General features: G+C 36.2%; 1 protein-coding gene and 2 non-coding genes across 10 annotated transcripts in view; all 3 read right to left on the bottom strand.

Annotated features, from left to right (window-relative positions):
* Positions 1-957: 957 nt before the first annotated feature.
* Positions 958-23,575, bottom strand: part of NAP1L4 (nucleosome assembly protein 1 like 4) — a 28,607-nt gene continuing 5,989 nt past the window's right edge. For 3 of the 8 annotated variants that reach the window (XM_054827446.1, XM_054827440.1, XM_054827445.1), the window contains 12 exons: positions 22,518-22,617; positions 21,431-21,572; positions 21,237-21,323; positions 19,536-19,661; positions 19,219-19,290; positions 15,517-15,656; positions 13,347-13,492; positions 11,547-11,569; positions 10,767-10,886; positions 10,446-10,475; positions 9,043-9,099; positions 958-2,231 (listed from right to left, as the gene is read on the bottom strand). In XM_054827446.1, coding sequence (XP_054683421.1) covers positions 2,193-2,231; positions 9,043-9,099; positions 10,446-10,475; positions 10,767-10,886; positions 11,547-11,569; positions 13,347-13,492; positions 15,517-15,656; positions 19,219-19,290; positions 19,536-19,661; positions 21,237-21,323; positions 21,431-21,572; positions 22,518-22,617 — 1,082 coding nt within the window. In that variant the 3' untranslated portion in view covers positions 958-2,192. Of the gene's footprint in view, positions 2,232-7,848; positions 7,887-9,042; positions 9,121-10,445; positions 10,476-10,766; positions 10,887-11,546; positions 11,570-13,346; positions 13,493-15,516; positions 15,657-19,218; positions 19,291-19,535; positions 19,662-21,236; positions 21,324-21,430; positions 21,573-22,517; positions 22,620-23,575 lie in introns of all 8 variants that reach the window. The other 5 variants (XM_054827443.1, XM_054827442.1, XR_008577366.1 and 2 more) reach the window with 4 other exon arrangements.
* Positions 17,879-17,999, bottom strand: LOC129207719 (small nucleolar RNA SNORA54). Its single transcript, XR_008577524.1, has one exon. It is a non-coding gene; the product is annotated as a small nucleolar RNA SNORA54 (small nucleolar RNA).
* Positions 20,889-21,016, bottom strand: LOC129207718 (small nucleolar RNA SNORA54). Its single transcript, XR_008577523.1, has one exon. It is a non-coding gene; the product is annotated as a small nucleolar RNA SNORA54 (small nucleolar RNA).

The raw sequence follows: 23,575 nt of genomic DNA, 5'->3' as shown, positions 1-23,575 counted from the left end.
TGAACACCTCATTAGGCAGCTTCATTACACACCCATCTCATTTGCGCTCCCTGAATGCTGGCACATTTGCTCTACATGTTCTGGAATTTCCCATTTTCTCAAAATTAAAGTTAGCCTTTCAGGATTCATGCACATAAATTACTTCTTCAGTATGCTAATTTGCAGATGTTTATCTCCAGATAGCAGCACTTGCATTTAACCATGTAGTGGAAAGTACTTTAGGATGGGGGAACTATCATTCAATTTCTTTTGATATGAAAGAAAAAAAAAACTGGTCAAACACCTCTATTTGACATGCCTAACATCACCAGCACTGTTATTAGCCATTCATTATTCCTCCCCTTGTCAGACGTGCCTTTACACTGTTCTGTATCTGCTGTAGTAGACTACAGTCAAATGACCGGTTACAAAAACTTTTTTTTTCTTTAATAGAAGTCCAGAACCTATCCCTGTTCCTGCCTTCTTTCCCCCCTCCTGCCTTAACACTGTGTCACCTGAGCATGAGTACTACGCATTTTCTGACTGCAGAGTATTGATAGGGGCTATCTTAACATGTCATACACCAGCTTACATCCCCCAGCACCTCGTTTAGTTCCTGGCTGATCTGCCTAGGTCATCTGGCATCTTTGATAATGACATTTCCCCAAAAAACCCCCCATTTCTAAAAAACATTCCAGACAGCTAGAAGGAAACTGTTCACTTGCAAATTGAGCAAGTTTGTTCTGATTTGCATCAAAGAACTCACTAAGGCAGTATTTACAAGGGCTCCTTTTCTTTGGCTTTTGACAACAAAGGTGGCTTTTGACAACAAAGGAAAGTAGCAGGATGTTCAGACAAGAGCTGTATGCACCAAACAGCTGGCACAGCCCTTGTTAAACACTTCACCGTTCACTACCGAAAGTCAAAGGGATATTTTTTTAACCTAGGAAGCGTTATGGACTAGACAGGCACCAACGATCATGTTTCACAACTTTAATAGAATATTCTATCTATTCTGTACAAATTGAAAACACTGTATTAAGTTACAAATGTGTAAGGTAAGGCTGGAGCACTCTACATGCCTGGTCACAGTGTTGATACAGCTGCTATTCAACTGCTGCCAGAGGTTGGCAATGGGTGTTGAAACTAGAAACGTGTACCTGAAGTGCCACACAACAAAAGGTAGTTTTGAAGACTTCAGAGCTTTAAATAAAATTGTGGAATGGAATAATTTCAGTGTTGCAGGTAAGACACCAAAACTTCAGATTTATTGAATTTTGATAAGTTTCCGTGTTCATAGTGAAAGGTCCTTCCATGCTGGACACCAAGCAATAAGACTAATGGAAATGTTCTGGTTCTTTGGCTGCAACCCACTTCCATCAACAGCAACAGTTTGGCCTTTGTGTTTTGATCTTCATCCAGAAGAGTTCTCATTTTGATGCAAGTTCGTTTCTTCTGTCTAGACTACTACAGTGAGACCAATTCAAATGATGTGTTTTACAAGTACCCATATTGTATGCAAAAGAGGAAAAAGATTTTTCAAGTATATTAAAAACTATTAAAAAGCACTAATTCTGTCCAAGTACTTACAAACATGAATAAATAAATAGTAAGATGAACAACTAAGTTTCAAATATGACACCCCCTTCAATGAAGTAAAATTACTTCAATTCAATTGTTTTTACCGAGATAATAAATATGACATTTAAAGCTGCTCAAGCACTAGTTCAAATTTGTAGGTTGCAAGAAACATTAAAAAAGGGGGGAGGGAACTAGCAAAAAAGTCATATTGCTCTATCCGTTTCAGCTACCGTACATGTAATCCATTTACTTTAGCTTCTCAGCACATTGATATTCCACAATTTTGAATGTTTCACAAGAAAATGGATAATCCTCGCTTGGTAGTCTGGACTATTCCCCTATGCATAGGACAAAAGGCTCTAAAGGCCTATTGACATACTTCGCTACAGTGTACCAACGGCTGTAGAGTGTGCTTTATTTAAACCTCTTATTTCCCAAATGCATTGAAGTTGCCACTGTACATGTTAAGCAATAAAGAAAAGTTAGTGAAAATCATGCATTTTAAAACAAATTAATTTTAAGCATTGTTAATAAGATTGTGCTGCAGCGATGGAATATCCTGAACTGCAGGCCAGGTATCCAAGTATTTGTTACAAGTTGTTCAAATATCACTTCCAAGTGGTATTTCCTTATTACTGTTGTTTGCATTCAGCAGGCTGGCTGGAATCTTTCTGTATAAGGGGAAAAGAAAAAACCAAAAACCAGTTACAATCAAAATGGCATACAAGAAAATACTTCAGCAAATAAAAGAAATTGGCTATGCAGTTTTCGATAAGCTAGAGATACCATTAGCATGTACAAAAAAAAGCTACACATAAACTCAAGCTAGATCATAAAGGTCTGAACAGCAGTCACCGTATTTATTGCTTTCCCCCCCTCCCACAACTGCTTGGTACCCCATAATATTTTTAATCTATGTTTGCATTCTTCACACTCCATCCAGTGGGCCAAGGCTAAAACAAACAAGAAAGCAACCCATCTTCTACTCCTCTCAACCACAGGCTCAATTTGACTTTCAGTTCCTATTAGAACAGTTTAAGAATAAACTTCCACCTCCTCACTAACTCCGAGGAAGGAGGAAGGCAAGGCTGCTTACTCTGCAGCATGTTTGAGTCTTCCCTTAGAAGCCTTGCCCTTTCTGTTAAGGTGATAAAAATGTAATTAATGTGTTGATTTCTTCTAGGTTCTGCATCACCAGCAGGTAACTATTCAGCAGTTTAACACTGGGCAAGAAGTCCACGTGTTAATCTGAATATGTAGAAATAGAAAAACCTTCATTAGGTAGTAAAACAACTTCCCCTTTGGCAAAAGGAAGTGTGTTTGGGAAGGAGAACAAGTACTCGAACAGCTAAGAACTTCAGGTTTTACACTGTACTTTGTTGCTGTTGTAAAATAGGATTGTTAGAAAGCAGAATTTATTCCTGTGTATTTCCTGTTTGCTTCTCCCTTTACCATTCTTAATATAGTTTATTATAAAAAAAAAAAACCAGCAGTCACAGAAACCTGCTGAATTCTAGTAAAGAAAAATGCAGGTATGAAACATGACACCTTGAATGTCACTGACAGCAAAATAAAATGTTTCTTGGTTAACTATCCTAGAGAAGATGATGTAAAAGAAGCACACATGAAAGAGTTCTTTATACATGAAGTGACCACAAGCTAAGCAACTTAAGCTTTTTGCCTGTGGTGAGGAAGAACAGGTGCAACTAAGACTGTAAATTTTGCCCCTGATAATCTGCACTAAAGCCAGAATGTGTTTCTCTTCCTCACCTAAAATGCTTTAGGGTTATAGTGGTCACTATCATTCCCACTGAAAGTCTGGATTAAAGTCTCTTCTGCATGGATATGCCAAAAGACCTTTCCGACTTCTTCCTTGTGGTTTTCTTTTCCCAGCACATCTGGCTAACTTCAACTTTGTTCTCTCTCTTCTGCCTAAGGTTCCAAGTAACACTTAAGTGAATTCATTTTCACTGATCCAGGACTAAATACAGCATGAATTCCGTCTTGAAAAGAGGAATATGTTTACACAGAACACAAAATTAGCATTCTCTCTCTCAAAAAAGAAAATCTGACTGCTACTGGTAATAAATTGCATGCTTTTCCTTTTAATTTAGAGGCAGGCAAAAACCAGCAATATTTTTATCAAAAAGCTTTCCAAAAGTATCTATTTTTCTTGTAACTGCTTTGTATTTGAACATGGCCACAGAGTGGTGCACAGCATCGCTTCCCCTCCTCTACATATTGGGAATAAGAGCCATAATCAAGTAATAAACCCATTAATTACAAAATACTTTAAAAAACCCAACTTTCCAACTCCCTCCTTCCTTCCTATTCACCTGTTATATTATGTCAGACACACTTAGGTTCACCACTGCAAACATTTCAGCCAAAATTTAAATGATTAACCAAAACCCTTGTTATATTTTCTAATAAACTTCACTATCTTTTCTTTATACTTGTCTTTATTTTGTAAACATTTAAATCATATTATTGTATATAAATCTTTATCCTGTAAAAACTGAGTCACAAAGATTACAACGTTCCTTCTTAAGGACCTTTCAGTGTTGATTACTGCTCTCAGACAAAAAAAACAAAACAGTTTAAGGGGTTCTCGGATATGAGTCAGTTGTTGGAGAATTTTGAGAGAAATACTGCTGGTTTATGCTATTTTTAGCTTACAGTTGAGGGCATATCTATCTTGACCATACATACATAAAATGTTTAAGCAGGGCGTAAGTAATGAGGCAATATCTCAAATACAGATTCTATCATAATCGATTTTCTTCTACCATTTCAATAGCACAGCATGGCTCTTGCCAAGCAAGCCAGCACTCAGCTCCATATTGCCTTCAGTTACTCATCAGCCTCACGTGAAGCATCTCATAGTCTAATCCTGAGATGACAACAGCACAGCCAACAATTTTCCTCAAGTTAGAGCTGCCCCATCAGGCACATGCATGTTGAAATTTGTACTTGGCCTCTAATGGCTCCTGTAAGATCAAGGACCAGACCCCAAGCTGCCAGGGTGATTGAGATACAACACCCATACTCCCTCAGGCAAGGCTATTAAGTTTGAGCTTGCTCTTCCTGTGGTGCCCAGACCTTTGGTGACATTTGGTCAGCCAACCACTACCAATCCATTTATTTGCCTTAGACAAACCCTGTGCTATTTATCTCCTCATTCTAGCAAGATTGCCATTCATGCTGTATTTCCCTAAATTAACTTCCCAAGGTATCTTAGAAATGGTGAAGTGCATCAGCCAGGCAATAAAGATCAAACAGAGATACTTTAATTGGCAAAGATAAGGAGGAATTGCACCTTACTTTAAATTTAGCAGCAAACACATGTACTGAAGTTCACTACAAGTGCTACAAAGACAAGTAAGAATTCTTCTTGTTGTAAAAAGATTCTCAATAGTAGTCATGGAGTAGTGACGTCAGTAAATATTATTAAATACTTTAAAGATGTAAAAATAAAAAATCCTACAACTTGTCATATGAACTTATTCTGTGCAAGGAGTTTAAACTGCTCTGGGCCTTTAATTTCAGTTTGAGACACTGTTCTAATGAAGACATAGAAGCTAAATAAGTGAGACTTCCACCTATTTTTTCTCTTTTGCTAACAAGCACCAATATAAAGCTTTTTTGCTACTGCCTCTTGTTTATTGCATCACTTGCTCAGAATTAAAAAAATACTCTTGCTACAATGGACATGAACATTTTTCTTCCGGCATTTGATTACCTAGGAGAACAATGCAAGAAACTTGAGCTAATTAGCTTACATACAGACCACTTGCTCAGACATCAGCTAAACTGCATCGGCTGCTTATGGACATAGAGGACATGCATCAAATTTAAAGAGGGAATTTCACCTAAAGTTTGCTGGATTATAGTGCTAAAATGGAGAAGAAAAGCAGGTCTGAAGTAATACTGCTTTTATGACTATCATACACACAGCCCACTGCTTTTACCTGGTGTTCTACAGGATGTATCCATACCATCTTAGCAATTTAATCCTTTCAAACCGGATCTTTTTCACATAAAATTACTGCTGAAACAGACATTGAGTTTCTATTAATCTTCAATGTTTAAACAGATTAGGCAGGACACATTCCTAGGTGATTCAAAGAGCAATCAAGCCTTTACCTCCTTACTTCTACAAATAACTTTTTGGGAAGCTTCCCATCCACTAAAGTAGCTGTGTGGGCACAGGCAGCCCATCAAGATTTCATCTGACTCCCAAACAGACTCTGCTGCCAACAGTGGGATATCAATGCAGGCTGTAGGCACTAAAGCTGATGTCCTTTACAGCAGAGAAGGAAGAAAGCCTTTCAATATTTCAAATGTCCTACCATGAAATAGTCCAGTTAGGGGTCCTAAAGCTAAACCTTATCTTTGTTTATTTTCTAATGTATGTTATTGAATGAGAAAAAGCAAGGATATAAACTACATACATGGGAAAAAAAACCTCAGAGCTAATAGGAGCTAAGCAAGCAAGTGGTCTGAACTGTCTCCTCCACAACCGGTCAGAATGCTTCAAAGGTTCTGAAAATTAATTTGCTGCTAACAGGCCCTTCTGTTAGTTAAAAATAGACTAAGCACCTTGAAGCACATGCAGTCTCTCCCCATAGCAGCTTTTTAGTTCATAATTCAAAACAGCATTCTATATTACTTGTCAGCTACTTCTCTATTCAAGCTTAGCATCAGTAATGTGAAATAAAGGCAGCTAAAGGAACAGGACATGCGAGCACACAGAAAAATATACCAGACGAAATAAGCTACGTTATCTGTTTTCATGGCATCTTCTGAAGCTACTTCCAATGATCTGCTCAGTCTTCCAAAGCCACAACTTATTATATAGCATAAGTGTTTTCTGTAAGAGGTGGTTCTAACCAAACAACTCAAATGTACTTAAAACTGACAGGAGTGAGAGGAAGGAAGGAGGAAAAGTTGACAAAGCAGAAAGCATTGACATTTATGTAGCAAATATAGTAACAATAATAAAGGAGGAGGTAATATGGAAATGACTGAGAGGAAAAACTGGATTTGAATGGAAAACAGACCAAGGAACAGTGATTTTTTTTTGTGTGTACACAAAAATTAAAACTATTCTAGATTTAAGAAAAGCAGGGAGGGAATGGAAAGGCAGAGGGGCAAGGGACACGGAGAAACAGGACCAGAAAATGGGATGGACAGAAGGAATGGAAAACAAGATAAGGGGTCTTAAAAGACAAAAACCAGAATTCCAAGTTGACTTGAAAAACTGAAGCCAGTGGCTGACAATTTTTAATTGTAAGAAAGGAAGACAGCTGTGTAACAGATTGCAGCAGCATGACATATAAGCCACTGTGACAAATGGATGTTCTACTATTGCAGGTGAATAAACAGTGCAAGTATGTTGAGGCAGGGTGGCTGGCTTCTCAAAGCATATCAGATTGGAAGTTAACAAACCAAAAGACCCAAACCAAAACTCAAAATTGAGCTATGTGGGTTAACAAAGGCATTATCTATACAGAGAGGGGAATGAGTTGGAAAGATTACAGCTTCTCCTAAGTAACCAAAGAAAGAAAGAAAAAATAATTTAAAAAAAGACAGAAGCCTAAAATACAGGGCACACAAGTATGCAGCCTGTTGCAGGCACTGTTCTCTATAAGGCATAGGATGAAAGGTGAAAGATGACAGTATACAAGGAACTTTTTGTTTTTCTTCTTTTAAATAAAGAGACGGATAGATGAGCAGGAGAGCAATACCTTTTCAGAACCATGAGAGCTCAAGAAAAGGCCTCTAAGAATGACTGACTGCCTTTGTCAGGCAGCATTAATAAGAATAATGTTGGAAAAGACATACTAAGCTGATGACTTGCAAGAGTTCAAGAAAAGCAGAGGAAACATTTAAGAAATAATTTGCAAGTACACTAGAAACAGTGAAGAGATGCAACATCAAATCAGAAACAAGGAAAAAATAAAGTCTGACAAGTCTCAGTATCTTTTATCCTGTGTATATAAAACACAGTTTGACTGTTACAAAGGCAAAGCAGAAGTTGTGCCAGGAAAGCAGGGAGGTCATTCTGAAAAATCTAATTATATGATTTAAAGGCATTCATCTCTATAAACATTTCTTTCAATTTTTTACTAATAAAACCTAAACTCTGAAGTCATCATTCCCCCATTTCTTTTCCCCATACAAGGAAAACACAAAAAACAAAACAGAAAATCCTAGAAAACAAACCACATCGCATGGCTACAAATGGGACTCTTGAAGTTAGGTATGAATGGAATTCCACCTTACCTAGAAATGTATGAATGATAAACAGACTTAAATTACACCTAAATGGGAAAAAATTGAAAGGAACTGTCAGCATGAATGAAAAGTGAAATGTACAAAATAATACAGGAGGCAATAACTATAACCTTCCAAGATTCCTTAAGATCTTTTTCTACAGAATACCCAATCCTTTAAAAGGATATTTGATACTTTGCACAAATATACTTTGACTCAGAACTAACATTTTCTCAGCTGTCCCACTTTTCCCCATTACAGGTACACCACTGCATTTCGATCCTGCAGAACAGTCAGAATACTCATTTCTGCCACTCTAAACCTGTTTGATCAATCTTTCCACAAGACAGACTTTCTTTAGTATATAGTATTTCTCATTAAAGAAAAACAAGCTCAGTTTGTGATATAGTGACAAAAAGCATTTACTAGTGATATGATGATGTATATAAAACTCTATGCCAGAAGAGTGACATGTTAAGACTTTCATCCAAAGATCAAGCAGTTTTGCATGCCTTTCACTTCATCTGTGCCTTTATAAAAAATTAAAAGCTGATGTTTTAAGAACTAAATGAAGGCAAGTCTGTCATCACTATCCCAGCTTCACTGAAGGTAAGCATTAACTTTACCATGACTAAAGGATTGAAAAATACCTATCAGAAGGAGCACTAGCCCTTAAGGCTGAATTTTAAACCAGGTCTTGTAAAGTTTAAAATTCAAAGTTGGGGACTAACTTTTTTTCATTTCTAGCTGAGTACAGACATGCGGGGGTCTAATCTGCAGCCATCGAGGGACAACCAAAGAGAACAATTGTAAGAAAAAGAAAACAAGCAAGCTAGTTGAGACTTGTCAGACTAAATCTAAGTTGAAGTCCAGCCACGGAATAGTTGAAATAAGACCTTTCTAAAGGAAAAATATATATCATTATTATATAGAGATACCATTAAGGAGTAAAGGCACGCAACTCAGAAATTATCTTTTTCTTCGTGCAGGTTGGAAGACAAACCCTACATTTTCTCAATTTATGGAAACACTAGCTTTTCTTCTAAAAGCAATTTGAGTGCTGAAGAAGATGAAAACATTGCAGTCAGAAGCTAGGGTGGGGTTTGGTTTTTAAATAATGTATTAATCTTTTCACAAACTGCTATAACGTTAGTTACATTGCTCATGAGTCTGTCTTACGACTAAGCACATGAAAATTCTTACCTTAGGATCACTCTCTGCGTCTTCCTCCTCTTCTCCCTCCTCTTCCCCCTCCAACTCCTATGACAAAATAGAGATAAACTAACAGAAATTAAAACAGGTTAAAAGTGCAACTTTTTGTAATGGAGAAAAAACAAAATAGCAAGCGATATTACCACTGTATTCCAGAGTGTTTCAGATATCAACATTAAAACTACTTGGGCTGACTTAAAAGAATTCAGCATCTTCAAAGTCTTAAAGCAAAATCTTTAAAAGAAAATTTAAAACTTAAGATTTAAAAGATTCAGCATGGCTTAAGGCAACCTTCCTACATAAGTTGCTGCAGCCTCCCAGCAATTTTTTTAACTTCCACCTGACATATTATTTGGAATTTTACGATTCTGGTAATAAGCATGTATGTCTAATTTTGTTCTTTGTTTTGACCTCCTTCGAAAGAGTCTGTTTATTTAGATTACTGTGGACAGGTTATGTATTTCTGCACAGGATTTTGCAGTGGTTTTGCACTCTGTTGTACACACGCCTACGTCCAAGTAGTAACATCTGGCACTGGAAACAGATTAAGAATACACATACACTTCTATCAAGACCCAGCTTAAAAAATAAAAATAAGAAAATGTTTAGTCACTCAACAGCCTAAGCCCAGAAGTCTCTATTGCAACTTGCAAAGAGAGAAAAGAGACTGCATGCTGAAGGCTGCCAGCTCACATCAGACCGCCAGCTCAACACCTTCTGATGTACTCTGCTATGGTGAACTTGATGACAGTCAGGTACATACCTTTAACCAATTAGCAAGAACAGCACAGTAAAAGCAGTAAAATAAAAATATAATTATCTGTAGAGGATATTTGTTCATTTAAGTGTGGTATGATTTAGTGGTTTTGTGCAAAGCCTTTCACAGTATGTTTGCATTCATACCACACTACTGTAAAAGGACCAGAGCTCTTGGTATACTAGAAATTCCAGCCTAACTTAAGCCTCTATTCTGAGCAGTTGCACGCTCTCCCTTTTTCAATTTGCATTTAGCAAGGCCCAGTCTCTTCAGGCTTATGACAACTAAAAGCTGACAGCTGAATTCCACTAAGCAACAGATATTTAAAAATAAGACTAAAGGAACTTATCATGCAGCACTCAAAAAAAAAAAGCTCATCTAATTTTTGACTCATATCAGAAAACAGCTTTCAAAATACTAGAAAAAAAATGGCTAAGTGTTCTTGTAGAAAGCACTTTTGTAAAGAGGAAAACCAGCAATTGATTTTGCAAGTCAGGAATGTTGAACTCTTTTGGAAAGAGGTATCATACACAAGAGCATTTATAAACAACTATTTTCTGCTCCATATAGGACTATTTCTGGAACTGAAACACAGTAGGTAATTAGTTATCTATAAAAGATACAGTATGCATCTCACCTCCTCTTCACCTTCTTCACCTTCTTCAAACTGAAAAACAAACCCAAGGTTTTATTAGCTCTGCTAATACTTGCATAAAATCTTCTGCAGTAATAGGTCTAGCATATTCAAACACAGTAACTGAAACTAAGCCCCTTCAAGAAGCAAATATTAACAAGTCACAGCAAGTTGAATGATTCTTTCCTATTCCTAAGTAACAGGAATCTATTCAGTTTTTTTGTTATTCTCATGTAATTAATACTACATACTAGTCTAATCAGAAAAAGAGACTGTTTCTTTCTACATGGTGACTAATAAACAAAATGCTGATAGTATACGTACGTTATCATCATCCTCTATGGCTTCCCCAGTGAAATAAAGCACAGCACGAGGGACTATCCTTTCACGGAAGAAGTGTCCAATTTCAAAATCTGCTGCTAAAGTAAACTCTGAATCTTCATCCTGTAAAGCAAGTCAGTTTGATTTTTTTTACTACTAAAAGTGTAATGTGCTACAGAGGAACAAACAAAAGCATTTCAGAGTTAGAGGTCTGAGAAACATCACACCATCATGAACATCAACCTTCAGGTCAAATGTACTTACAGTATACTTAACTTTCTAACAATAGAAGAAACACTGCCAGTCTAAATCCAGATTTAGAGAATTTAGATTTGTTTTAAAAGTTTCCTACTTTCTACATACAGGCTACTGGCCCACTGAAACAATTTCTATTAAAAAGGCTCCTATAGACTTTGTTGGTTCCGACACCTGACATTATAGAATTGTTCAGAATGCTTTAAATTGATTTATAAAAAAATAAAAATCAGATATCAGCCACGCAGTAGTGCTGAGAGGCTAGAGAAAACAATGACCTCTTCCCAACAGTCAACATTTATAGATGTATTGGATCAGCAAGATGCGTAACAGAAAAATGTCAATGGATTACTTGGAGAAGTCAACAGTATCTTTCATTTTATCAAGAAGCTGCTCAGCTTTGGCAAAAGCAAAAATAACGATAAGAATACATAGTACTTAATAATAACCCAAACAGTCACTGTAAAGATGGTTAGCAAAAAAGATATGGCAAAGAGCAATTGTGCAATTTCAGAAATGTAAACTTACCAATGACTCTCCATCACCAGACACTGCAAAAAGAAAAGACAGTAAATTTAGGAAAAGTTTGTATTGTCTAGCTCACCTCAATATTCAAAGTGACAAAACACAATACAAATAAAGACCATCTCATACCAGAAAACACCGGTATGAGAAGTTATAAAGTCTTCAGAAGCTAACTATTAAACCTTGAAAGACAATTCAGATTCATCCTAAATTAAACCCACTGAAATTGCACTTGCAAGAATTTTATATGCTGTAATAAGAGCATCAAAGCTGCCATTCTGATGTCAAGTATTTTTGCATAGGAAATACTCTTTCTACAAGAATGGGTTCAGAAGGCATGCAGATCGCATTTCTCCCCTTAAAGAGCAACATATTTTGTTTCTATATTAATTATATTTTAATTAATGCTGTAATTATAGTAATTTTCTTTTGCTAGAGCACTACAAACCCTATCCTCTCCCCAGATGCTACCAAGTAGATTAACATTTTGTCATGAATTTGTAAAGCATTGTTGAGAAGAGGCCTGGTACTGTAACCAGTAAGGAACAGGGCGGGGGTTTTTTGTTTGTTTGTTAAAAAAAAACAAACAAACAAAAAAAAAAACCCAAAAACAAAAACAAAAAACCAAAAGCCAAAACCTGATTTCCCTCCTCTACTTGGGTACTGTGATCCTACTGTTCTCAAATTGAGAATGCAAGTATCAATTGACAGCAGATGTCTTAGTCTTATCTTTCTTATACAGCTACTTCCAGAGTATGTCCTTTTTAAGTATTTTAAAAGTCCCAGTATTAAACCATCATGAGGGAAATCTCCATCCCTTTCTGAAAGCAGCAACTACTTGTAACAACAAAAAAAGGGTTGTTAAATTTAAAGGAAATTTCTGTACCAAACAAACTCCAAGTTTGAAAATACTTATCATTTGTTTCTTATCCCCATGTACACAGGGATTTACAGTGATATTTAGAAGGGACAGGTAGATCATAATAGCCCACTTAACACAAGGCATCAGTGAAAATAAGGAACTGAGCATTAGAGCATAATACCCCTCAACTGGATCTATTAATTTAAGAAGGCTATAAGAGTGTAAAGAAAAAAATAATCAGGCTAGTGGATTTGAAAGGACATGGCTTGAAATGCTTGTGTATACTTGATGAATGTGCTTAGTAAGAAAGTATCATTTAGCATGGTTAGTTAAGCACTTTGCTCCCAGTGGAACTGTATTTCTGTTCAAACAGTGTCCATTTTTTTGAGTACATCTCTGAAGTCCAGAAAGTAAACTGGTTTTGGAATCCATCTAAATTGTTTTAAATATATGAGTACCCATCTAACATTACATAATTAGGAAAATTAGGAAGGTATGTATGGAGCATTAGGGATCACTAATTAATCACAGAAAAAACCACAGGAAGTTCTGTCACTTAAAACGATGGTTTCATTTAAACCTATACGCTACAACTTCACTAACACTGGAAGACATTTCTTTTGCATGTTAAAAACCTCAAATTGATGCATGGAGCCATCCTGTGGTAAAACAAGTCAACTTCTTTAGGAGATTCTACACGAGACTCTTTCCGTACTATGAAACCTGTTTACACAGCACACCTAATGGCCAAATTGTACAGAATAACATCAGAATGAAATGATCTGTTTGGATGGGCTGCAGTTTGCTATCTTCCTCCAGTAAGAGGAAAGTATACAAAGCAGCTGCATAAGTAGCTGGTAGGTTTAAGCTGCATATATTTGTATTTATATTTAAATAAAACACAACATAAAGAATCCTAAATTCTTTATTTTCAAGCTTACCCTTTATTGGGCTGAAGAAGTTAAAAAAAGAATCATTAGGTACTTGTTTAGTAATTGTCCGAACTGTGCCTCGACCCTTGTGTTTCTGTTTTTTCTTGATTGTTTTAACTGTAACATTTTTTCCTTTCTTCCAGTCAATAGTACACCTAGAGACAACATGTGGGAAACAGCATTTTAACACAAGGCATCAGTGAAAATAACGAACTGAGCATGAGAGCAACAAACATCAAGGCAAGGATGGCTTATCATTCTCTAAAGCTAGTTTTACTCACACTGGCAACTTAATCTAAGATGTCAAGTAGATGCATCATAGTGCTAGAGACTATGAATATGTTGAACATATCAAATACTTCCCTAAATGAAAAAGCTAAATAATTTGTCTTCTCAGAATAATCTCTGCCCTCACCCCATCCATACTGTAATACCTCTTTGCCCCAATTACTAGAGTTTTGTAACAGAGGACACGATTAAGCTATTCCAAAAAAATCTCAACAGTTGAGAATAATTCTACTGATCTAACTGCCAGAAGAAAACAATACATTATGTTTTCTCACTACAGACCAAGGCAGTGTCCAGTTACCCTAAAAATAAATGCACAAAGAGTGGTCAGGGAGAGGCATATTTTAGCTCTCCAAAGGAGAGTGCTGAGACTGACTTAGCAGTCAAGTACAGCAAGCTAGAAAGAGGTTACTTTTCAGTTCCTTTCTACTACTGTGCAAACTGACACATCTCAATTAAGAGTCTCTCTCCGTGCACCTGTAGTTTTACACAAAATTGCACGTGGCAAAGAATGAGTGGTAAATACAGCCAATTCTCTTCTTTTGGAAATAATGGTGTCACAGTAACCCTTAAGTGCCTCAAAATATCTTCTCCTGTAGATAAATGGTCAAAGTCAACAGTTTTATAGTTAACCTGTATGAAAAGTCACAGAAAAATGTTTTCCTGCTTTACTTACTCCAGCATCTATAACCTTCATCAGGACACATGAACAGAAACCAAATTTTTGACATATCAGCAATTTTAGAAAGAGATTCCTCCTCTGTAAGACTTAAACAGAAAATATTGTGCTGGAATTAACTAAAGTTTTCTTCAAAATGGACTAGCCTTTTACTTAGGCACAACTTTCACTGAACAGCCAAGTAGACATTTTGCCTCACTATAAATGAATACTCAATTCAAAAGCCAAGATACAGCACTAAAAGCCAAAAGACTTTGAGGTTGTCCAAGTGCCTTCAAGAAAGCAAGTATTTGGCATTTCTTAAGTATTAGTTTTTAAAAAAAACACAAAACAAACAAAAAACCCAAAACACAAAACCAAAAACACACACACACAAAACCCAAACAAACCAAACCCCAAAACGATGACAAAAACCTTCTCACCAAAACCCCATCCTTGAAGAAAAAAAAAAAAAAAAGACAGAAAAAAGCCACCAAGGAAGCCAAGAAAAATAAGGTACAATAAGGTGCTCTCCTGTGGCACTGAACATCAGTTATAGAGAAGAAATCACTGATTGACAGGAAGAGAATAGGTTAGGTTAGACAGAACGATTTTTACCCGAAGAAAGAGTCTAACATGGTGTCCAGACTTCCAGAACAGAGATGAGAATTCACCATCCCACAGTTGGTTTCTGAACACAACAAAATTGCGGCATTCTGAGTTCATTCAGAAGTACACAGCCACATCTGCCAGAACCAAACCGCATGGCCAGTATGTTCCAGCCTCAAAACAGGCTGAAAGAACAGACCATACATATGACCAAATCCTGCCAGATTCAGAGTACTGCTGGAATAAAAATTGCTAAGGTGATGAGCAAGAGTCCAAGAGAGTCTAAGGCTACTTATCAGACTGAGGATGAGGGTCTATGGAATTTAACGACTAAAATGATTTTACCCAGTTATCTGGAAGTAAAAGGCTTGTTACCTCAACAATATATTAAATTGGAAAGGTGTAAGATTTAAAATGCTCACTGTGTGAAAATGTACATCTATGTATCTGTTACTTCTGCACGCTGAGGCTAAGATCATCATCATCATCCCTACAAACATTTGCTGGTTTTAAATCAGCAAAAAGCTTTATCTTCATTAATCATTGTCACAGTAAGAGAAAATGGCATCTGGAAGATATGGACTATTACTTCAGAAGGTTTTTTGAATTTCAAGTTTTCCTTACCCCTCACAATCAACTATTTCAGGTCCTTCAAATGAAAAGGGATCTGTCTTGTCTGGCTCCGACTTCATCTTGTATGTTTTCATCAGGACTGAATTAGAAAAGTAGTCATTGGGCCCAAAGTGGAACTCTAATGAGAAAGACTGGAAGAAAGTTTCATTATAGTGTTATGTTACACCAATTGTTATCTTTGAAATAGTGCATCAGTAGAATTACCATTAATTAAACTCTGAATAGAGGGAAAAAAATAAGAACTTAATGGCAAACGTATCTTTCAAAATACAGCAGAAGCAGAAAATGAAGAATGTCAACCAATTCTGAACATGCAAGAAGCTAGAACAACCTTGGCTAATATTACCTGATTATAATTTGAACGTTAATCTACCAAATATCATTCACCTTTACCTATAGAACTGTTGTCTTAGAAGCAACCATAAAAATAATTACTTTCAGAAAAGTCTTGGTTTAATTTTCTGTGGAAGCCTAGTCATCATCCCTGTTTTAACAGGATACAGCCTGAAGCAGGTGTTTCTGCTTATGTTTGAGTTCACCCCTCCTGTGGCACCTGAAAATTGTTAGCAGAAATTCAGTTTCTTACATGGAGAACAAAAGGCTCCAGTTATAGAAAACCACAGCATACACAATGCATCAATTTTCAAATATGTAAAGCTTTCAAAAATCCATTGCAAAATGCTATGTGTGCCCACTTTGCACTCAGATTCAACTATGAAAAGTAAAATAAAATTCAAACTGCTTTGGAACAGGGGAAACAGGTTTTCAGCAGCATTGCTTTAGTTACTTGAAGGATGAAATAGTCTGCTTAGGCAGGTCAGTTCAACAACGCAGAAGGTAGGGTTGAAAGTCAAAATCCCCAACATCACCACATCTACTGCACAGCCATAGTGTGCGTAAGTTACCTTAAATATTTTATTTACTACCCTGGCAATACGCTCTGAGAGCTAGACTTAGTGCACATATAAAATGGATTAGATAACTGCCAAAAACACTAGCCTTGTAGACCACATGTTGCATAGCTCGTGGATATACTTCCCCAGCCACTCTTCAGACTCAAACCAGAAAATGGTCTGTTACCACTCAAGTCTGTCTTGGCCTCCTTTTTAAGTGTCCAATGTGTGCAGACAGGACAAATAACTCTGGGGGCAGCAGCCTATTCATCAAACATACTTATCCCTCACTCATCTCCCAAAGCCCCTTAATCTTTCCACACCACCTCCTTTCTATGACCACATGAATCTCCTCACATGACAGAGATCTGGAAAGATAGTGGTCAAGGAGTGATGGGGACTGGTGGCAACAGCAGCCTTTCCAACTCACAGTTTCAGGAAAGGAAGCCACTGGGAACCAGATGTGCACTGGAATATCTGTATTGGCTTCACATATCCTATTTCAGCTTTATTTCCATTTTAAAGCAATTCAAGATAGCCAGTATGGTTGGAGGCTGTCTTCAGCTAAGGCAAGTCTCTCTGGCAAACATGCTCAGAGGATGAGTTACGAACTTAGCTTATCCACTACCAGTGACTAACATACCCAAATAATGCCACAAACTGTCACTGGGGTTATAAACAGGTAGCTAGTCAGCATGCAGGATCCCAAGGACTAGCAAGACAAAAATATACTGAAATGCAGTCTCTGCAGATTTCATTCCATATCTGCTAATGAGGAGACAATAATAAGAGGCTTCAAGTTTCACATACTATTTGAAGAGTTGTAATAACCTTTCCAGTAGTCTTTATGCAGATGTCTTTGCTTTTGATATAAGCTTACCTTTGTAGCATGTGTTTCTACATTTCCCCTATAGTATGAAATGTTCTCATAAAATTCAAAAAAAGAAAACTTCCTTATTTTAAGCTACTAAGTCACACCCAGATGCGTCATCCAGGTCTGAATATGCTAGCTAGCGATCCTAATGTCCAAATAGATATATAAGTAGAAATTATATTTATACAAACATATGTAAGTTTATTCCTATATTATAAATAAATAAATGCAAATAGAATTGCTTATGCTTCATGCAGATAGAAGTTTATTATGCAGGCTATAGCAAACAGGACTTCGTAAGCACCATTACTGTAGCCAGGTAAATCTGCTTTTGGAGGACAGCAACTACAGTTAATCACTTTAGGTCAATGGTAAATCAGAGAATTACTAACTACCACGTATTTCTTTTAGTGGCAAAACCTAATCCCCAGCAGAATTAGTGTATTTATTACACACTGGTTATGTGAGCTTCTTATAGTACAAACCTACTACTGCTGCAGCAATTTTCAATAGCCAGAGAATTTCAGACAAGACAGTCACACACAACTAGACAACAGTTTTCACTCAAGTAGTTAGGAATGCATCCTTTTGTCTCCAAATACAGAAGGGACATGGAATTTATCAGCCTTCCATTATTGGATTTTATGTAGCACTGGAATGGAACCTATTGACAGAAATATGCTGTCAAGAGGTTACGAACAGTGCGCGACAAGATAAATCCATTCATGTTTTAAGAGCAGTTCTTCAACTTAAGGTACTGTAAAACAAAGCTGAACGAGAACACAAAAATGGTGTAGGCAAAAACAACTATTCCCAAATCATCCAAATGCCACCAAATAGATATGCTTCAAGATAGAAAAAAAAAACCACACCAACTACCTAGAATACTTTGTGCTTAAGCAATTAATTTTCTTCATAAACCTCATATCCTCTCCTTCAGCCCTAGCAATACTGAGGAACTTAATTCCCTATTTTTCTCTGTCCATACTAATTCCCTTGCCTGTTACCAGCTGAAGTTGTTTGGTACTAATAAGAAGAAACATAATGAAGACAAAAAAACCCCAACAAACCACCAACACTTTGCTTCAGCTGTTATAAACCTTTAAAAGCAATTTTGAGAGATTGCTTCCATCTTTCTTTCTTGAATCTTCAATGAAGCATTTCTTAACTTTATTTTAGACTTTGTCAGAAGACTACAAATCCGTAAGACAAAATAAACCCCACAAAACATAGGAAAAAAGGTACAAAGATGAAGTTTAAAGAAAGGATGTGTAGACTCAAATCTCATCCTTCTCCCTGCCTCCCCCTCAAAAGGAGTTCCAGGATAGTCTGCAGGAATTAAATAAGCCACAGAATGACTTGTTTTTGACAAATGCAGTATGTGTTTCTGTACACTAAACTTAAACAAGAAAACAATCTCTGAAAAGTGTCAAAGTTGTACTTTACTCATTAGGTACACTTTTAAAAGACCACCTAATATATTTTTCTATCTTTTTCAATAGACACAGTATCCATCCTCATTGTTTTTGATTAACATTACTAAGTCACATCTCTTCTTTTGATGAAATATTCAATACAATAAGTAGCACCCATAATTTTTTTCCACAATTAATTTTCAAACCAAAAGCAGCTACGTAATTTTCTTAGTAAGAGTAGCTAATTTGGAATTTGAGAGAGAAAAAGAAAAGTGAAAACTAGACAGAATTGAAACCTAGAAACCACAGTGATGTCACAGATATGCAGGCTAAGGATGAAAGAGCAAAGGATCAGGAAAGCTGAAGGTAAATAAAAAGGCAAAGCATGAACATATTAGCCTAGAAAGAAACCCCACACACATTCCAACTGAATAGAATGAAATGAAAGTTTTGAAACGCTGTTCTCTTTATTACTACAATCTTTATGAGAAAAAAACCAGAGAAAACTCACCATAGGCTGTCCAGGTTCAGAAAACTTAACTTTAATATCCTGCAGATGTTTCAAGATTGGTTCATCATATTCCTAAAAAGAAAAAAGAAAGAAGAAATTCCTGTTCAGCAGGCAATATTTAGGAGAACAAAATTTTAATCTACCTTGCTTGTTCACCCCATTCTTAAGAATGAACCAAACCTTGTAATTATTCAACAATTTCAGCTAAAGTTCAGATTTGTCTCATACACGTTCCTCAAGGACTCACTATTAATTGGAAAAAACAGCAATTCATTTAACACATGATAGAAGTTACTGTTTTCAGAGGAGAAACTTACTTGTACTAATTCACTTAGCATATCTACGTTCCTAAAGATAGTAAACCAAAAGTCTGGAATTCCTTTGACATTTGTCTCTTCTGCTTCCGCTTTTTCTTCTATTACCACTACATTTTTCAGGTCTCCCTGTGAAACAAATACAGAAATATTTATGAAGTGAAACCACACCTTCTTAATATATTTAATAAACAGAAGTAGACGTACAAAACATTTGCCATCTCTGAAGCCGTGTTTAAGGAACATTTAAAATTTATACTGTTTTCTCTCTGTAAATGAAGTTAAGAGATACAAGGTTTATTTACACAACTAAGCATATATACATTTAATTCAGATTTACTTTCAACTCATCTGGAATTCTTCTGTACAAAGACTGAACAAATCAAGCAACACTTTCACTGACTTGACAAACAGAAAAAATTGAAACACATTTCTTTCTACAAATAGAAAAATACATTTCTATTCATCTCATTCCTGTAGCTTCATGTGCTATTTACAGTGTTTCATCTAAAAATTTAAAAACTTTACTTTGCCCTCTGAAATACTGTTTTAGCTTCCCAATTTTGCAGAATACTTAGGAAAGTTGGTTTTCATGTTTATTTTTCATGATTAAATTGTCTTTAATTATTAATCTTTTGTGAAAGACGATTCCCTACACATAACTGATGTCAAATGTCATAAAAAGAGAATGACTAAGTCACTTTTCCATCCCAAAAAAACAGGAAACCCACAGTCTGAATTATCTGTATTGCACCTTTCCTTTTACACCACTAGAGAGCAGCAAACACGTAACATCTTCTGAACAGCAGCTACTTAGCTGGGTTATGACTAGCCAAGAACATGAAGCAGCAGTTTACTTGCCATCTGGACATGTTTCTGATCTTAAAATTGCATGGAATGTGGCCTGTCAATGCTTTATTTACACAAAGCCTAACAAACCATTTTTGCTTATGCACACAGAGTACTGTGCCATGCTAAATCTCATGAGATCAGTAAAAACAGAGAGAACAATTTGCTTTGTATACAGAACAGTGTCCAAAGGAACCTGAAGGGAGATAGGCCAAGGAAATAACACAAAGAAAACCTGACAGAATGGCGAACACAGCATTGTAAGTAGGTCGCTTCTCTGAGAAAAAGCAGCAAGTTATGAGTATACATCTCCAAAAATGATGACAGGAGAGTAAAAGGCATCCTACAGAGCATGTTATCCCCCATAAATCTAGGTAGCTCCTAATTCAATAGGCAAGTAGTAATCCACTAGCCAGCACACATTTTATTAGGTAAATCCCATTTTATGACTAGGTGACGTGTGTGTCTAATTGTGTCTAATTTTCTAATTATGAAAATGAAAGCTAGTTGTGTCCCCCAAAATAAAGGGGACAGGCAGACGAACAGCCAGTCTTCTGTTACTTTGGGGTATCATGTAGCACTGGAATGGAACCCATTATCAGGAAAACACTGTTAACAGGTTACGAACAGTGCAAACAAAGGCAACTTTTCAATTCACTTAAGTTACAAACTTGAAAAAAGGCTAAAGTAAAAGTTTAGAAGCTTTCATTGGACATAACAGTATATTCATCACAATAGCACATTACTGATAAAACCTTTATTTCCAAAAGAGGAGTCTTCCAATGGAAAACACTGTACAGGAATTAATTCAAAAAATCTGATATATGTGTAGTTTATTGCCCAGCTTGCACTCACAGCTAGTTTTTCTTCTTCCTCATTTTCACTGTGCCATTCTGATTCTGCATCTGTGGGTTCAGCTTCCCCATTAATAAACTCTCTTCTCTGTGTCAAGAAAAAAAAAATCAAGAACATAACTGAAGATGTAAAATTACATATATACAAACAGAACTGACTCAGGTGGAAGGAGACAAAGATTATAATCTTCCCACCTTATCAAAAAGGGGTTGATAGAGTGCTGCATATTTTCTCTCTAAATCATGTACTTCTTCATAGAATTTAGCTTCTATATGGGCACATTTCACCTGGAGCTGTTTCAAGGCATCAATTCTTCTTTTCACTGCTTTTGGTAAACTAAAAGACAAACAATTCTCTCAAGGTTAAAAGTTAGTTGCCTCAGCATTATTTAACATATCACTGTGAAACAGGCTGCTTGTAACTAAATGCATTTTTTAAATAAAAAGCTCATATCAAACACACATATTTCTTCAAAACCTATTTCAAAAAGTTGAAAGAAACCTCTCCTACCCAAGTTGTTCTCAAAGGTGTTATCTTCTGTTCCATTCCCTGGGGCCACCACCCTCCCCGTGTAGTTCAGACATCTGAAATTAATACCTTTGTTTACACCCAAACTTTTAAGACTAGAGTTCTGCTGATCCATCTATGAAAAATAAGAACTGTGCATTCTACCTGGGAAAGTTTTGATTCATCAGTCACACTCAGAAAAGCACACACTGCTGGTCTGTAGTTTAAATTATTAAGCATTTATATATATCCAGGTAAAAAGAACTTTTCATAACATTTATAATTTTTTTAAAAAGAGGTCTATCAGCTATTCCCAGTCAAGAAACAGAAGTGCAAATATCTACTAAAGGCAAAATTTTAAAATTTAAGTCTACTGTACTGTTAATATAAAACTAAGCTTCAAACTAAGGATTTACAAGTCCTCAACTTTCCACCACAGCCTAGACAGTAATCTTACAGAAATCATCAATGAATGCAGTGCACGCCCTGACAGAATAAGGGTCACAGAAGGCAATGAAGAGGGGTAAGGAGAATTATTTCTAACCAAAATAACAACAGTCAAGGAAAATACTGAACTGAACAAAGTTTTGTTTGCAATTTTGTGTAAACTAAAACTTGATTCTTCCTTCCAGAAGTAGACCACTATGAATGACAGTTTAAGTCAACCATTTCTCTTAGTGAATAATTTGTTCTAATTTCCTACCTTAATTATACAGTAATAACATTCTATTATGCTTTCAGTCTCCCGAGAATTTTATTATGCCCTGTACTTACGTTTCAATGTAACTCGAAGGAGTAAGTGCTGTGTTGTCAAGACGTTCCTGTAGAGCTGCCAGGACCTGTGGATTCTGCATCACTTGGTCTGCTAGCTTTTCTACGAAGACAGAAACCCACTTTTAAAACAAGACTGAATATACTTACAGCGCTTTTGTCATACTCTGTGTCTTACAGCAGTCACAGTAAAAATACTCACTATTTTCCAGATCTCAAATAACACTGCTGTAGTTAACTAATAACTCAAGCAAAATTATTCAGAAAGATAAAATTGAATAATGATAGAAAAATGTACCTTTGTCTTTGCAAATATATCAAATCTTTGCTTTTAGGAGCAAGTAGTACATTGATAACATAAGCAAATTTCCTGTCTTCCCTTTTATGTAAGAAAGTGCAAAACAGTCCCTGTATGCTAGCTGTAGCTCATAAGCCATACATAAATTTGCAAGAGAAGAATCACTGAATTATATTTCCAAGACATTTGTGAAAGTGTTTTCTAGTTAGTCTAATTCCCAAAAAAACCTGAACAACTACATGTACTGTACAGCAAAGCAGCAGAGCACTATGACCATTTCCTTGACAGCTACTAATTTTTTACATCAAGATACTCTTACAGCCTGTAAGACTCCTAAATCATCACAGCAGTTCACAAAAGACTATTTTTAGGGGACGTCACAACTAAAACATTCTGGTTAGGAGTTAAAAATCCTTACTAATAACTGCACAGGTGGTCATAGAGGGAAGACATTTGCTCTCAAATTCTCCCATTCTTTCTCACTGCTCTTCTCTCCAGACATTAACATAAAAATTCATATATTGCATAGCACATGCTAACTGCATGAAGCTTTTAAATAGGTGGGTTTGTGCGTTGCTTTTTGTTTTGGTGGTTTGTTTGGGGGTTTTGTTGGTTGCTTTTTCTTAATCCAACTTGACTATAAAAATTATTCAATGGGTTTAACAGTTTATATGTGATTTCCAATTGCTGATCACAAAGGCTTTCTTAGAAAGTAGAATTTAAAGTGAGACCTAAAGAACATTCAGTGACCACATACATGAAA

This window comes from Grus americana, chromosome 5, assembly GCF_028858705.1.
Source record: "Grus americana isolate bGruAme1 chromosome 5, bGruAme1.mat, whole genome shotgun sequence".
NCBI lineage: Eukaryota > Metazoa > Chordata > Aves > Gruiformes > Gruidae > Grus > Grus americana.
This window is presented reverse-complemented; position numbering and strand designations above follow the sequence as displayed.